Genomic DNA, 16,553 nt, shown 5'->3' with positions numbered 1-16,553 from the left:
GATTGCCTGTTCCGGTGGTAAAAGTCCACCTCACAGGTGACCCCTAATTTATGGTGTGATGCGTACCGTGCCTAAGAATGAATGGTTAGGGGGGTCTAAATAAAACCTAACCGCAAACGGAGCCTGTGGGGTACCAGGGCGCCCTCCACAGTATTGAGTCCTTCCTGTGCTACCCGGAGCAATGGTGCAGGTGACCTTGTGTTTCTCCGAGATAATCGGCTACCCTTCTTCAGTCTCTATCTTGAGGCTTAATAAGGGTGGGATTATGAATATGTTGACATTTAATTTAAATTATCACCTATATGGATTCGCATTATGCGTTTTACACAGTGTATTCTGTGCTCTTTCGCCTTTGGCGACTTTAAATAGATACCGATCTGGTTTTTTCGTTGCTGGTCTTTTTCGTGCTGAGATTGCAAAAAGCTTAATCCTGCCTAGTTTGGGTAGTGGCTACGGTTAGGTTAGCTCAGATCAATCTTCAGCATAAAAGAACAGCAACGATCAATCTTTGCAGACTCATGCAAAATGGTGCAGCCCAAGTGGCGCTAGTTCAAGAACCCTACTTTCGTAGAGTGAACTTCTATCTAGGTAACCTTGTGGACCCAGTTTTTGCTACTTTTAGCAAGCTTGAAATGGCAAACTCGCGCTCCATGCCCCGCGCATGCGTGCTCGTTAATAAAGCAATCGTTGCTACACTCATCTCTGAGTTAACTACCAGAGATGTATGTGCTGTCACAATCGATGTTTCTGTTGGTGACCTCAACAGGAAATACGTCTATTGTTCGGTATATTTACCACATGATGAACCATCCCCAACGGATGACTTCAAACGAGTTGTCGTACACTGCGTAACAAAAGGCCTTCCGCTGATTGTGGGCAGTGATGCCAATGCTCATCACATCATCTGGGGCAGCTCGGATATCAATTTGAGAGGCTCCAGTCTGATGGAATACTTAAGTAGTACAGACCTTGGATTACTTAACATAGGCAATCGCCCAACCTTCATGGTTTCTAATAGAGAAGAAGTGTTAGACATAACGCTCTGCTCGAATAGAATCAGTCACGAGTTGACGAATTGGCATGTATCCGATGAGGAATCATTATCTGATCATCGCTACATCTTCTTTGAACATTCAAATGTAACTGCGCAGACTTTGCGTTTTAGGAATCCCCGGTCAACAAACTGGGAACTCTACATTGAATTGGTTGCGACCAAATTTCATGGATATTCTCCGTCCATTGAAAATCCAAGTGATCTGGATGATGCCGTTGATACTACAACATCCTACATTATGGAAGCTTTTGAAGAAGCATGTCCTCTGCGGTCTGTAAAGACTACAAGAGGGACCCCATGGTGGAATTCCGTTCTGACTAGACTCAGGAAACAATGTAGAAGGAGTTGGAACAGACGCCGTTCAGCTGGATCAGAGTCGTTCAAGTCAGCTCGCAAGGCTTACAAGAAGGCTCTTCGTTCTGCTGAACGATCCGGCTGGAAAAACCTTTGTACAAATGTTTCCAGTTTGAGTGAAGTCAGTCGGCTGAACAAAATCCTTGCAAAATCTAAGGATTTCCAAGTGAACGAAATTCGCTTACCTAATGGTGACTTTACTTCTTCCGATGAAGAAGTTTTAGAATGTTTATTCAATACACACTTCCCCGGATGTGTGGACATAGCATCTACGGATGAACCAAATGTCTTTTCATGTAGTTACGAGTCTCTGGCCTCGGCTCGCAGTATCGTAACTACTGAATCGATTCAATGGGCACTTAATAGTTTTGCCCCTTTCAAATCTCCAGGAGCTGATGGGATTTATCCTGTTCTGCTCCAAAAGGGATTTGAGTCTATCAAACATGTTTTGAAAAAGCTACTTGTAAGCAGTTTTGCTACCGGGTACATTCCCAAATCCTGGCGTGATATTACTGTAAAGTTTATCCCAAAAGGAGGACGTGCGTCGTATGAGGAAGCGAAGAGTTTTAGACCAATCAGTCTGACCTCTTTTCTTCTGAAATGTCTGGAACGCATTATCGATCATCACATCCGTGATGTTTATTTGGCAAACATGCCTCTTCATGTGAATCAACATGCTTACCAATCTGGAAAGTCCACTGTGACTCTTTTACACAAAGTTGTATACGATATCGAGAAAGCATTCGCTCAGAAGCAATCGTGCTTGGGTGTTTTCTTGGATATTGAGGGTGCCTTTGATAACGTGTCTTTCGATGCCATATTGGAAGCCGCACGAAACCATGGGCTACCTACAATGATTACCAATTGGATTCATCAAATGCTCAAAAACCGACATCTCTTCTCGACATTGCGTCAAGCAGCGATTCGAAAATTGAGTGTTTGCGGATGCCCCCAAGGGGGAGTCTTGTCACCACTTTTGTGGAATCTCGTAGCAGATACGCTATTGAGGCAACTCAATAATTGCGGTTTTCCAACATATGGATTTGCCGACGACTATCTAACTCTGATAGTTGGTATGTGCATAAGCACCCTATTCGACCTGATGCAAAGTGCTCTTCAGGTAGTCGAGAGTTGGTGTCGCCAATATGGCCTTTCGGTTAACCCGAATAAAACATCTATTGTTCTTTTTTCGGAAAGACGAAACCGCGATGGAATTCGACCTTTACGTCTTTTTGGCACTGAGATTAATGTGACTGATCAAGTAAAGTATGTCGGAGTCATTCTAGATTCCAAACTTTTATGGACAGCTCACATTGATTTCAGAGTCAAAAAAGCTTGTATGGCCTTCGGTCAATGCCGGCGAACCTTTGGTAAAACTTGGGGCCTCAAACCCAAATATATCAAATGGATTTACACAACAGTTGTTCGACCAATATTGGCATATGGATGTCTTGTGTGGTGGCAAAAGGGCGAAGTGAGAACAATCCAATCAAAATTGGGCCATCTCCAAAGGATGTGCTTGATGGCGATGTCTGGTGCGTTCTCTACAACTCCCACAGCAGCGCTCGAGGCCCTTTTCGACGTTGCGCCACTACACATATATCTTAAACAAGAAGCACTTTCTTGCTCTTACCGTTTATGGGTACTGGATCTACTGGAGAAAAATCCAGTGAATCGTAGATCTACACACACTTCGTTGTTTCCACTTTTGGTGAATTGGGACAAAATTGTCCTTGCTCCAAGTGATCTCACAATTGCTTGTAACTTTCCTTACAGGACATTTACCACACAATTCCCTTCACGGGAAGAGTGGACGTCTGGCTATTTGGAAAGAAGTATATCAAACAATATAGTATGTTACACTGATGGCTCCCTTCTTGAAGGTAGAGCTGGTGCAGGAGTATATTCTCGTGAGCTAAGGCTGAATCAGTTTTACTCACTTGGTAGAAACTGCACCGTTTTTCAGGCGGAAATATTTGCTCTTATGTGTGGAGTGCAATCAGCACTTCAACAGCGCGTAATGGGTAAAGTCATATACTTCTGTTCAGATAGTCAGGCTGCTATAAAAGCTCTCGCTTCGGCCAACTCAAGGTCGAAGCTTGTTATCGCATGTCGAACTCAAATTGAGGAACTGAATTCAGTCAACTCTGTAAACCTTGTATGGGTACCGGGCCATTCTTCCATCGCTGGAAATGAATTGGCTGATGAGCTAGCTCGCGATGGAGCATCGCATGACTTCATTGGCCCTGAGCCGGCTATTCCAATTTCGAAGTGCTGGGTGAAGCTTCAGATAAACTCTTGGGCGGCAACTCAGCACAAGCAATATTGGAATAGTTTGGAGTCGTGTCGTCAAACAAAATTGTATATTACTGAGCCATCTCCAAAGGTGGCAAAGTATTTAACAAATCTGTCAAAGCAGAATTGCAGTCTCTTGGTCAGAGCGTTGACAGGCCACTGCCGACTCAACTATCACATGGCAAATATTCAGCGTGCTGACTCATTTGTGTGTGATAGTTGTGACTCCGATTATGGAACTTCGTATCACCTGATATGTAACTGTCCAGTTTTTGCGCAAATGCGATTCCAATTACTTGGTAAACACTTATTAAGTGAAACTGAATACAGAAGCCTGAATCTTCAGGACATCCTGTTATTCTTAACCCGCTGTGGTAATGAGCTATAGGCTCTCTTTACGCTCATGCGTTTTGCAGTGCCCTTTTTAGGGCGCTGTTCGAACCCATTGTGGTATGGAGCTACATGCTCTCATTTCGCTTATGCGATCTTCCCTCTTCAAGGGACCCCACTCCTATTTCCTCCCATCTTTCCCTTCCCTTTCCTCTCCCATCGGGTAGATGATGAAATAGGCTCAAATATGGCGATGGCACAAATCTCCCAACTGGTGGGGAACGTGCCTTTGGAGCCGGCCTTCTGATACCTGATAAGATAACTATTAAAAAACAATAAATGAACTATTGATCCACAATAAAAAAAAATGTTTTACGGTTTTGACATATTTGGACAATTTTCAACAAATTTTATTCAATCAAATTCATTTTCGAGCATTTTTTCCAATCCAAAACATATGAAAAATAAAACGTGGGAAGAGGGGTTAAGTTTGCTTATGACCCTTGGACTTATAAATGGGTAGGACAAAATTGATTGGGCTATTTTTTGGGTGTAAACCTCCCTAATAAACCTTGTGTTATGCTTGTAGATCTGAATGCCTCTACTCCAGTAATTACCTGAAAGTTTAGCTGGACCAAAACCTGGTGTAAAATAATTGTATGAACCAGCATGAGTGTAAATCTTATTGTTGAGTCCTGTACAGAACGGAGTTCTGTAATAACTCTAGACAGCCGTTGTTTGAGTCTGCTTCAGTATGAACCTTATTCATTGGCCTCCGTTAGATATTTGGTTACGTTTGTAGAATTGAATATCGATACTTAAAAGAAGTTTTTGGATACCGGAAATAATCATTGGATTCTATAGGACATATTTTATTGAGCCTGTTTGGAGCTTTGTCCACTGGTTACGCTTATAGTTCTGAAATCAAATGTTCCAAATACTTAGTTCTAGAATAATCTTACGCAAATGGGTTAATGGAAGAGTATAATACGTTATTTCTTATTTTCAGTTTGACTCAAAGTGGGAGTTTCCTCGTTCCAATCTCATTCTGGACATAACCCTCGGCGAAGGAGAATTCGGCAAGGTTCTGAAAGCCTATGCGACTGATCTACCGGACAAGCCGGGAATCACTACCGTTGCGGTGAAGATGCTGAAAACTGGCGCGAACTCTGTGGAGCTGTTGGCTCTGCTCTCCGAGTACCAATTGCTACAGGAAGTAACGCATCCTAACGTGATCCGTTTACTCGGTGCCTGCACTAAAGGCGATTCACCCTTGTTGATCATAGAGTATTGTCTTTACGGATCGTTGAAGTAGGTTTAATAGACTTTTAGCTGTTTCCTAAAACTAAAACCCATTTCTCCCAAACTACAGAAATTACCTTCGTTTGAGTCGCAAGCTAGAAGTGATGAATGCAACTGACTACGAAAACGCCATCGAGCCCATCACGGTCAAGGATATCCTGTCGTTCGCATGGCAGATCAGCAAAGGAATGGCCTATCTCACCGAAATTAAACTGGTCCACCGCGATCTAGCCGCACGAAATGTCCTTCTGGCGGAGGGTAAAGTGTGCAAAATATCGGACTTTGGACTGACCCGGGACGTTTACGAGGACGATGCCTACCTGAAGAAGAGCAAGGACCGCGTGCCGGTCAAGTGGATGGCACCGGAATCCCTGGCGGACCATATCTACACCACCAAGAGCGATGTGTGGGCCTTCGGAGTCGTGTGTTGGGAGCTGATCACCTTGGGTGCGTCACCGTATCCTGGTATTCCGCCACAGAATTTGTACACGCTGCTGAAGCAAGGCTACCGAATGGAGTGTCCGAAAAATTGTTCCGAAGAAATGTAAGTTTAGTTCACAGTGTAATGAAAAATTTCCTAATTTAACGATGTCCTGTCCTTACAGATATAGCATTGTTCGTTCTTGTTGGACGGACGATCCGAAGCTACGACCTACGTTCAAATATTTGGCTGGCCAGTTTGAACAGCTGCTGGGACGTACCGCTAAGTATATCGATATGGAACAGAATTCTATCTCGAATCCGGTGTACTGCGAAAATAGTGACGGTGAGTGTGTTTTTATCTTGTATCTTTGATTCTTCCAATCGAACATAAATTCAGTCAATTAACATAAAAAATTTCCGAATTGTCAAATTTAAGTTCGGACTAATTTTAATAACGCAATTGAGACAGACCCTAAAATTACTAGGCTTATAGCGTGTTACTTTTCACTCACCATTCTTGAGGGTAGCCAAGGGAAAAGGGCTACAAAAATATAAAAATAAAGCTTAACGTAGTATAAAAATCATAGATTTTCTCATGCGTTCATCTAGTTATGGATTAAATGATTGAGAAATAAGAAACTTCTTTAAGTTCATTAAAAATGAGGATTTCAATAGAAGATCTAACCAAAAATCATCTTGATAAATTTTTCTAAAAATCCACCATAGATCTTGCAGAGACAGTGCTGGTAGCGTTTTAGTGTGCCTAAAAAGTAAGAACTTTAGAAACCACGTGTCTGAAGAAAATGAACAAAGAGAAACCAGGGAAAACTACTATATTACCAGGATTTTATAAACATTTCTCACACAATTGCTTTAAAGAATCATCTTCGCCAGGATTTTTTTTCTTTCTTTATTATTGAGACTTTCAGCCCTAGGCTGGTTCATTTCATATTGATAGAAAAAGGGAAAAGGAATCTTGACGTCCGCATGTTAGTGACCTCTTCTGATTTTTTGTGTAATATGATTGTCGATAGTAGGAACTTTTGCCAACCAGCTTCTTGGCCCAACGCGGTGGAGCCCAGGGCGACGAAAGTCCGATTGGTGATTTCGATACAGAATCCTGCTTACGATAATAGCATCAGCGACACGGAATCTAGTGGTACGATCACTGCATGTTCTTTGCCCAGATATAGCCATGATAAGGTTCAGTCTGTTTGTACAGCTGTCGTTTATATTTTTAAGATGTTTTTGGAAGGTTAGCTTCCTATCTAAGGTCACACCCAATATTTTAATGACCATTCGCATTGGATTTGCTGTCCATTGATTGTCACTGGTCTTCTTGGTGGTAGGTGATTGGACCCACAGATATGCAATCTAGCACATTTCTCGGCTGCTATATCAAAACCGTTTCATGTCGCCCACTTAACGACGGCAGTTACGGCTGTTTGTAGCTTGTACCGAATCCAGGAAGAACCGCATGCTGCTTTCGGCCAGATTCGAGAAATCTGGTGAGCCGACGATTCATCATCCTCTCCATTATTTTTGCTAAGGGGCTGTCCATTAATTATGTAAGGGTTTATGGGGGGAGGGGGGGTTTGAGATTTCTTACGCGCCATACAACTTAATTCAAATTTTCATACAAAAAATCTTACCATGGGGGGAGGGGGGTTGAAAACCCCCGAAAATTGTCTTACGTAGTTAATGGATCGCCCCTAAGCCGCTGGTTAAGGTGTTTGGCCGGAAATTATTCACAATGTTTGTTGGTCCCGTACCTTTTTGGATTTGGGTCTACTAACCCATGTTTCCATTGCTGGAAGATTGTCATTAGTCAATTTTCTGTTGATACTTTCGAGAAGATGACGTTTACCGCAAGGCGGAATCTAGTGGTAGATCTCTGTGGCCGCGTAGCGCGAAGAAACCAGTGAAATATCGATTGCAGACTTTGTGTTCCCACGCATGAAAGTAGGGGAACCGTCGTTGAGACGAAGAAGCTGATGTTTGTTAACGCTGTTCAGGATATTTGAGCTGCGGGGACAGTTTTTACTACTACCCAAGTCACGGTGGTGACCATTGGCATTAGTTCCGGAATTGTTTTAATTATCTCCTCTAATCGCTTTTTAAAGTTCGTCAATTTACCGTTTGGAAGGTAAAAAGACACGACCGATATAAGAAAGGGCCATGATAAACGAGCTGCTATTATTGGCAATTCGGTGCTTACATGAATCTCGTCGGTTGATATTTCGGCGGATATTCCTACAGATACAGAGCGGTAAAGCTTGGTTCCATTTGTAGGCATTACCGTTGAAGTAGCTCGGTGGATACCTTGCAAGGCGCGTACCGTAGGTCTCAGATCGTGAACGAGTAACTTCAGGCCAGGGAGATTATGGAAAACCTATTGATGTTCCACTGTATAGCGACGATCCTTCTACTGGTTGTCTGCGATGGCGGTGACACACGGCCTATCAGATCCCTATCGAACGCAAGTCCCGTGGCGTGGGACCCGCAACAGGCGGAGGTGATAGGGTTGCGGCAGTGATGGGATTTCGGTGTGATGGCTTTGCAGGTTTTTTTTTTACAGAAGAGTAGAATTCGTTGAGCTGGGATTTCGTAACTTCTCATCACCAGGATTTGTTGAGCATCTGGGTACTATCGAGGCTCGAGGGCCATAGCGGGAGCGATGCAAAATGTCATATAGGTGGGAATTCGTAGCCTCTAGGCCGAGGGAGCCAGGGAAGAGTAGGACACCCAACAGTGATACTTTGTTCTGATATACAATTAGTGCGTCGAGATGTTGCCATTTCTGGACTTTCTGGGGCGAAAAACGGGCCAGGTGCGGAGAGTTGTGTTTGATCCTTTGCTCGCGTCGCTTGCTCTCGCGGGGGCGGGTGATGTGAGCAGGATCAATCGTGTCGCGCGTCGCTCGCGTGGCATGATCTATTAGTGGGGACGGACCTGGTGTAGTGGTTAGAACACTCGCCCCTCACGCCGAGGACCTGGGATCGAATCCCATCCCCGACATAGTTACTTATGACGTAAAAAGTTATAGTGACGACTTCCTTCGGAAGGAAAGTAAAGCCGTTGGTCCCGAGATGAACTAGCCCAGGGCTAAAAATCTCGTTAATAAAGTCAAACCAAACCAACCAAACCATGATCTATTAGTGGCGCGGTTCGCGAAGCAGGTTAGTTGTGTTTGATCCTTTGCTCGCGTCGCTTGCTCCTGCGGGGGCGGGTGATGTGAGCAGGATCAATCGTGTCGCGCGTCGCTCGCGTGGCATGATCTATTAGTGGCGCGGTTCGCGAAGCAGGTTAGTTGTGTTTGATCCTTTGCTCGCGTCGCTTGCTCCTGCGGGGGCGGGTGATGTGAGCAGGATCAATCGTGTCGCGCGTCGCTCGCGTGGCATGATCTATTAGTGGCGCGGATCGCGAAGCAGGTTAGTTGTGTTTGATCCTTTGCTCGCGTCGCTTGCTCTCGCGGGGGCGGGTGATGTGAGCAGGATCAATCGTGTCGCGCGTCGCTCGCGTGGCATGATCTATTAGTGGCGCGGTTCGCGAAGCAGGTTAGTTGTGTTTGATCCTTTGCTCGCGTCGCTTGCTCTCGCGGGGGCGGGTGATGTGAGCAGGATCAATCGTGTCGCGCGTCGCTCGCGTGGCATGATCTATTAGTGGCGCGGTTCGCGAAGCAGGTTAGTTGTGTTTGATCCTTTGCTCGCGTCGCTTGCTCTCGCGGGGGCGGGTGATGTGAGCAGGATCAATCGTGTCGCGCGTCGCTCGCGTGGCATGATCTATTAGTGTCGCGGATCGCGAAGCAGGTTAGTTGTGTTTGATCCTTTGCTCGCGTCGCTTGCTCTCGCGGGGGCGGGTGATGTGAGCAGGATCAATCGTGTCGCGCGTCGCTCGCGTGGCATGATCTATTAGTGGCGCGGTTCGCGAAGCAGGTTAGTTGTGTTTGATCCTTTGCTCGCGTCGCTTGCTCCTGCGGGGGCGGGTGATGTGAGCAGGATCAATCGTGTCGCGCGTCGCTCGCGTGGCATGATCTATTAGTGGCGCGGTTCGCGAAGCAGGTTAGTTGTGTTTGATCCTTTGCTCGCGTCGCTTGCTCCTGCGGGGGCGGGTGATGTGAGCAGGATCAATCGTGTCGCGCGTCGCGAAGCAGGTTAGTAGTGTTTGATCCTTTGCTCGCGTCGCTTGCTCCTGCGGGGGCGGGTGATGTGAGCAGGATCAATCGTGTCGCGCGTCGCTCGCGTGGCATGATCTATTAGTGGCGCGGATCGCGAAGCAGGTTAGTTGTGTTTGATCCTTTGCTCGCGTCGCTTGCTCTCGCGGGGGCGGGTGATGTGAGCAGGATCAATCGTGTCGCGCGTCGCTCGCGTGGCATGATCTATTAGTGGCGCGGTTCGCGAAGCAGGTTAGTTGTGTTTGATCCTTTGCTCGCGTCGCTTGCTCTCGCGGGGGCGGGTGATGTGAGCAGGATCAATCGTGTCGCGCGTCGCTCGCGTGGCATGATCTATTAGTGGCGCGGTTCGCGAAGCAGGTTAGTTGTGTTTGATCCTTTGCTCGCGTCGCTTGCTCTCGCGGGGGCGGGTGATGTGAGCAGGATCAATCGTGTCGCGCGTCGCTCGCGTGGCATGATCTATTAGTGTCGCGGATCGCGAAGCAGGTTAGTTGTGTTTGATCCTTTGCTCGCGTCGCTTGCTCTCGCGGGGGCGGGTGATGTGAGCAGGATCAATCGTGTCGCGCGTCGCTCGCGTGGCATGATCTATTAGTATCGCGGATCGCGAAGCAGGTTAGTTGTGTTTGATCCTTTGCTCTCGTCGCTTGCTCTCGCGGGGGCGGGTGATGTGAGCAGGATCAATCGTGTCGCGCGTCGCTCGCGTGGCATGATTTATTAGTGTCGCGGATCGCGAAGCAGGTTAGTTGTGTTTGATCCTTTGCTCGCGTCGCTTGCTCTCGCGGGGGCGGGTGATGTGAGCAGGATCAATCGTGTCGCGCGTCGCTCGCGTGGCATGATCTATTAGTGTCGCGGATCGCGAAGCAGGTTAGTTGTGTTTGATCCTTTGCTCGCGTCGCTTGCTCTCGCGGGGGCGGGTGATGTGAGCAGGATCAATCGTGTCGCGCGTCGCTCGCGTGGCATGATCTATTAGTGGCGCGGTTCGCGAAGCAGGTTAGTTGTGTTTGATCCTTTGCTCGCGTCGCTTGCTCCTGCGGGGGCGGGTGATGTGAGCAGGATCAATCGTGTCGTGCGTCGCTCGCGTGGCATGATTTATTAGTGTCGCGGATCGCGAAGCAGGTTAGTTGTGTTTGATCCTTTGCTCGCGTCGCTTGCTCTCGCGGGGGCGGGTGATGTGAGCAGGATCAATCGTGTCGCGCGTCGCTCGCGTGGCATGATCTATTAGTGTCGCGGATCGCGAAGCAGGTTAGTTGTGTTTGATCCTTTGCTCGCGTCGCTTGCTCCTGCGGGGGCGGGTGATGTGAGCAGGATCAATCGTGTCGCGCGTCGCTCGCGTGGCATGATTTATTAGTGGCGCGGTTCGCGAAGCAGGTTAGTAGTGTTTGATCCTTTGCTCGCGTCACTTGCTCCTGCGGGGGCGGGTGATGTGAGCAGGATCAATCGTGTCGCGCGTCGCTCGCGTGGCATGATTTATTAGTGGCGCGGTTCGCGAAGCAGGTTGGTAGTGTTCGATCCTTAGCTCGCGTCAAATAATTTATCATGGTCTAATCGCTTATCAAAGTGAATCCTGTGACCCAACGATCCTCCCCATTAACAAACATCCCTCCCAGTAACCTTTGTGGAGATGCAGAGGTAAACACGGTCTCCATATAGCAAAGGTTACACACTAACATTCCTTCCTCCAATCCCACCTGACTGCAAGGACGTGGCCGGCGCCGTTATTGACCCTGTATAAATAGAGGCACTGAATTATGCACACTGAAGAAGATTATGGCCAATCCCAGCCGAACTTCTAGTTGATTCTTTGTGCATTTTCACTGACTTCGGTCAATCACGGAATAGCAACCATTGATATGTGTAGTCAGTCTAAGCTAAGCTAAGCTAAGCGAAAAACGGGCCAGGTGCGGACCCCGACAGAGCTCCACCAAGTGCAGGTCCAGATGTGCAAAGAAGAGATTCGTTATTCGATTAGTGAGGTTCTGGACTTTCGTTGCTCCCGAAGTTGTAGATGGCGTGTAATTGCGACACGATCCTCTTGGATGGATCTTGGATCGGATTCTTTCATCCGTCGTTGTTTTTCGGAGGATTTGGCGCCTTGATCTTTGCCGTCTGATTGGTGTTTTTTTATGTAGAATTTTCGCACTTCTAGCAAAGCTAGAAACTTCACCTAACCCGGCTATCTGGGGAGCACATTGGGTTTAGGCTCTGTGGTTCTCACTTAACGGTCTATTACTCAACGGTCTACTGCGAATGCACGTCTCGAGTGCAGTAACAGAGAAAAAAAGGGGGAAACAACTCTGTATCACGCCACTTTTCTTTGGCTTGGGCTACAAGTCCGATGTCCTCCTGGAACTACCTCATGGTATTACTTCAGGAGGCAGAGAGCTTGTTGATGCCTCTACGCCTTTGCGTCACCTCTTGCTCTATTCGATCTGGCTGTAATTTGTCTCTTCAACGTCACTCACATTTTGGGGCCGACCACACGCCAGGGCCATGTGAGAATTTTTCGATGGATGCTGCTGTGTTTTGTTGGTGTGCTTGACTCCATTTTTCTGCTCGTCATGCTCTACGGGCGGACCGGTTGGATGCCGAGGTCGGTCGTGCGATTCCGGTTCGCAAGCGCTCCGACGACCCAAAGCCGGTGGTTCGTCGTAATAGCCTACTCCGATGGAGAGTACATCGACGGAGGAATATCTCCCGAAACCGGTAACGTTACGCGTTGTTCATACTCCGTTGTTGGCCGGTAGAGTGTCGAAGTCGGCCCTGAGATTCCGGTTGGAGGATGGCTTCCGGTTCACTGGCGCTCCGACGACTCGAGCCGGTGATACGCTCGCACTACTCAAAATAGCCCCCCGAGGTCGGTCCTGCGATTCCGGTGGAAGGAAACTTCCTGTTCACACGCGCCCCGACGATCATTTGCCGGTGCTGTTTCGCGATCTACTCAGCTAGTCCCCGGCGGAGGATCTAGCCTACTTCGATCGCGCCCGATGGTCTCCTCTCATCACTGACTTATCGAGTGCCGAGGTTAGTCCGACAATTCCGGTGGGAGCTTGGCTTTCGGTTCATCAGCGCCCCGACGTCCCGACGTCAAGCGCTGCTCTTTGCGTCACGTTTCGCTGCTCTTCTCGCCAGTTGCGCTGTAAGTCAGACATTATTTGCACCACCATGTTGGTCATCATATTCCAAAGATCGGGATCGCCTATCATTCCGTGGACCACACCTTCTACGCCAAAAGCAGTCGCCACCATGTTTCGTTCTATGTTGAACCTCGGGCAGTTGAAGACAATATGTTCTTCAATTTCCATACACTCAGGACTGAATGGTGAACACGCATGGCTGAACCGATGCAGATACAGCTTGAAGCAGCCGTGACTTGACAAGAACTGTGTCAGGTGGAAGTTCACTTCTCCGTGCTCCCTGTTCACCTAGGCCGATGTCGAGGGTTGTCCGTTAGTTCCGGTAGGGGTGTATCGTCCACACTAACGGGGCCCGGCTGTCCATGACCCCTGTTGTCATCGTGTTGTTCGTTTCTTGTTCATTTAATGGTTGTTCAGTTGGGGATTGGTCAGTAATCTTTTGGGTGTCTACAGTCTCTGCGGTGAATTGCGGAGTGAAACTGGTAAGGTAAGAGAGAAGGTAATCTCGATTTATTAGGCTGTTGAGATTAGAAAGAACTGAGCATGTTCATTTTTTCTTTTTAGTTTCTAGCTTTACTTCCTCTTTTGCTGTTTCTACTTTTCCGCCGGTGAGTAAGCAGTTGGACTCGCCAGCAGTGGTGCAAAACGATGAACAGAGGCTTCATGCACTATAGAAAAATAGCTATGAACGGGTAAAGAACGGCTGTCAGCAAACTCTGCTCATCCAGCAAAAGGGAACTGAATTCGGTTAACAATGTTAATTTTGTATACCTGCCATTCTTTTAATGATGACAATGAATTAGCTCGCAATGAAGCGATAAATAACTTTATTGGCTCTGAACAAGATTTTTTAAATTGGAAATGCTCAACAAATCTCTATTCAATTTTTGTTAAAAAAAAATAATACTGGAATACTTTGGAATCATCGTCAAACAAAACCGTACCTCAAAATGAACATATATGTTTTATAATCTCAAATAACTAGTGATGTACCCCATATTTGGCCGGATATCAAACGGTATTTGAGGAGAAAATGTAGCCTCCTAATATAATTGTCTGCCGATTTTAAAAGATTTAAAGTAAAAAAGGGGCCTTCCTTAGCCGAGTGGTTAGAGTCCGCGGTTACAAAGCAAAGCCATGCTGAAGGTGTCTGGGTTCGATTCCCGGTCGGTCCAGGATCTTTTCGTGATGGAAATTTCCTTGACTCCACTGGGCATAGAGTATAATCGTACCTGCCACACGATATACGAATGCGAAAATGGCAACTTTAAGCTCTCAGTTAATAACTGTGGAAGTGCTCATAAGAACACTAAGCTGAGAAGTAGGCTCTGTCCCAGTGGGGACGTTAATGCCAAGAAGAAGAAGAAAGTAAGAAAAAAATATAACTAGACAATTTTACTATAGAATTCCAGAATACCTTCCCGAATACTGATTCTATAACACTAGGCCCACGTTTTCAGCTGGCCCTTTAGATGCTCAAGGCGCCAAAAGAATTCTAGGTGAAAAGCTTGAAAGAATAGCCAATGATCAAGAGAAGGAAAAATCAGTGATGAAATTTTAAATACATTTTACCGAACAATAGACTATTTTCATTATTCGGATTAGTGACGTAGAATGAGTATTAATATTATATACCTATATATTTTATGATTTAATTTCCCAATTTCATTATATATTTTTAAATTATTGTTTCAAATCACTTTGTGATCCACACAAGGTTTGATAGTGTTATATTATTATCATATTGCTGCTTGATGAAGACATTTCATAAGCTTCCGTTCCTTCCTTTCCAGAAACTGATTGCTCCAAAGTGTCCTGCGTCAAAGAGGAACAGGCCCGTCTCGAAAGCCTGTGGACGACCCCTCAGTACGAGCCTGCCACCGACAGCAGTACCCTGGAAAACATCCGCTATCTCTCCCCCATATCGGACAAGAAATCTCTCATCCTCCAAAGTTACGACACACCTCGTCCGCTGATCGAAACGGCAACCATCGAGCAGAAGTTGCGCTACGAAAACGACGTTCGGCTGCGGCCCCGGAAGATCCACAATGGCGTCTATCCGCCGTCCTCGACTCCCACCATCTACATCAACTCGTCCAGCCATCCGAACCTGTTCTCCAAAGAGATGGACGAAACTTCGTTTTCCGTGGTGACTGGCAACGGGGAATACGATTCTCCCAGCAGGCAACCTCGCCCCGTATCCTATCTAGACATGAACAAGAACAGTGTCAACCTAAATCTGGAGATTAACAACATCGTTGATAAGAAACAATCGAAGGACATTGCTTTCCGGTTTTCAAGCGTGGACAATGATTTGCAAACGGTGGGCAACACGTTGCCAAGGACCCCAACGCAAGCAACGGTCATTCCGATCGGGCGATTCCAAAGCGATCCAAAGATTGATAATAAGGTCAGTGGAAGGGATGAGGTGGATTTCCCCATAAAGCCGCAAAATGAATCGGATGTACCGGCAGTAACTGTAACCTCGACTGTTTAACTTAAGACAACACGATAGCAAATTTTTCATTTGTTTTAGAGATATTTAATTTGTTGAGTTTTTTTACCCTATAAGAGCAAAACCAAATAGCCAGAACAACAATACAATAACCATAGCAGAAAGTGATCTTATGCGCAAATGGAACCAAAGTAGTACCAAACCAAACCATACACAGAGCAAATCAACCGAATATTTGATATCAATATTGAACCGTATAGTTAGGTGCTAAGACAAACAGATATAAGCAGGGCTTAACGAAGTGTTTCCAAAGTTTCCCGACATTTTATGTTTATTTATTTCATGTAATGAAATGTTTGTTTGCTTATTCCAAGCAATGATCTCATTTATGTATAGGTACTCGAATACCAGATATGTTGTTTCGAAGATCAGCCTGAAGCGGGTCGGTTTAGCGTTTCTAAGTTATTTATTCCTTATTGTATGTTTTACAGACAAAAAACGAAATGTGCCATAAACTGTTAATCTATTGATACACGCGTACGGAACTTTAGATAATAAGATGTTTATTGCCTATACCTAATGATATTGAGTCACTGAATACAGACATTCCTTGACATTCATGTGCGGCGGGAACTGTTGCACTCCCGGGTCTATATGTTATCCATATGATCTTTTCATAGCTGATGTCCTTAAAACGCTAAATAGCTTTACCAGCAAAGCAAGGATCATCCGTTAAGTAAGACATTGGCAAGAAAATAAAATGATAGTAATCATAATGTCCATAAAACAAATAATCACTTTATTTTGCAAAATCCGAAAATCCAATAACAGGCTCATCGGTCCAAATGTCCAAAATATGCATTCAAAAACTCGATTTTACTCCACACCGTTCATTCGATTTTAAATCAAATTGTGGGTCCCCTCCCATGGGGCCTTCCTTAGCTGAGTGGTTAGAGTCCGCGGCTACAAAGCAAAGCCATGCTGAAGGTGTCTAGGTTCGAATTCCGGTCGGTCCAGGATCTTTTCGTAATGGAA

At 46.1% G+C, this 16,553-nt stretch overlaps 1 protein-coding gene across 1 annotated transcript in view; it reads left to right on the top strand.

Annotated features, from left to right (window-relative positions):
- LOC5568762 overlaps positions 1-16,305 on the top strand; it is a 77,275-nt gene extending 60,970 nt beyond the window's left edge. The window contains exons 6-9 of the mRNA XM_021839572.1: positions 5,043-5,344; positions 5,406-5,879; positions 5,941-6,101; positions 14,857-16,305. Of these exons, the coding sequence (XP_021695264.1) occupies positions 5,043-5,344; positions 5,406-5,879; positions 5,941-6,101; positions 14,857-15,560 (1,641 nt within the window). The 3' untranslated portion in view covers positions 15,561-16,305. The remainder of the gene's footprint in view (positions 1-5,042; positions 5,345-5,405; positions 5,880-5,940; positions 6,102-14,856) is intronic.
- Positions 16,306-16,553: the final 248 nt, after the last annotated feature.

This window comes from Aedes aegypti, chromosome 2, assembly GCF_002204515.2.
Source record: "Aedes aegypti strain LVP_AGWG chromosome 2, AaegL5.0 Primary Assembly, whole genome shotgun sequence".
In the NCBI taxonomy this organism is placed as follows: Eukaryota; Metazoa; Arthropoda; class Insecta; order Diptera; family Culicidae; genus Aedes; species Aedes aegypti.
The sequence above is the reverse complement of the archived record's forward strand: the minus strand, read 5'-3'. Positions and strand labels throughout refer to the sequence as shown.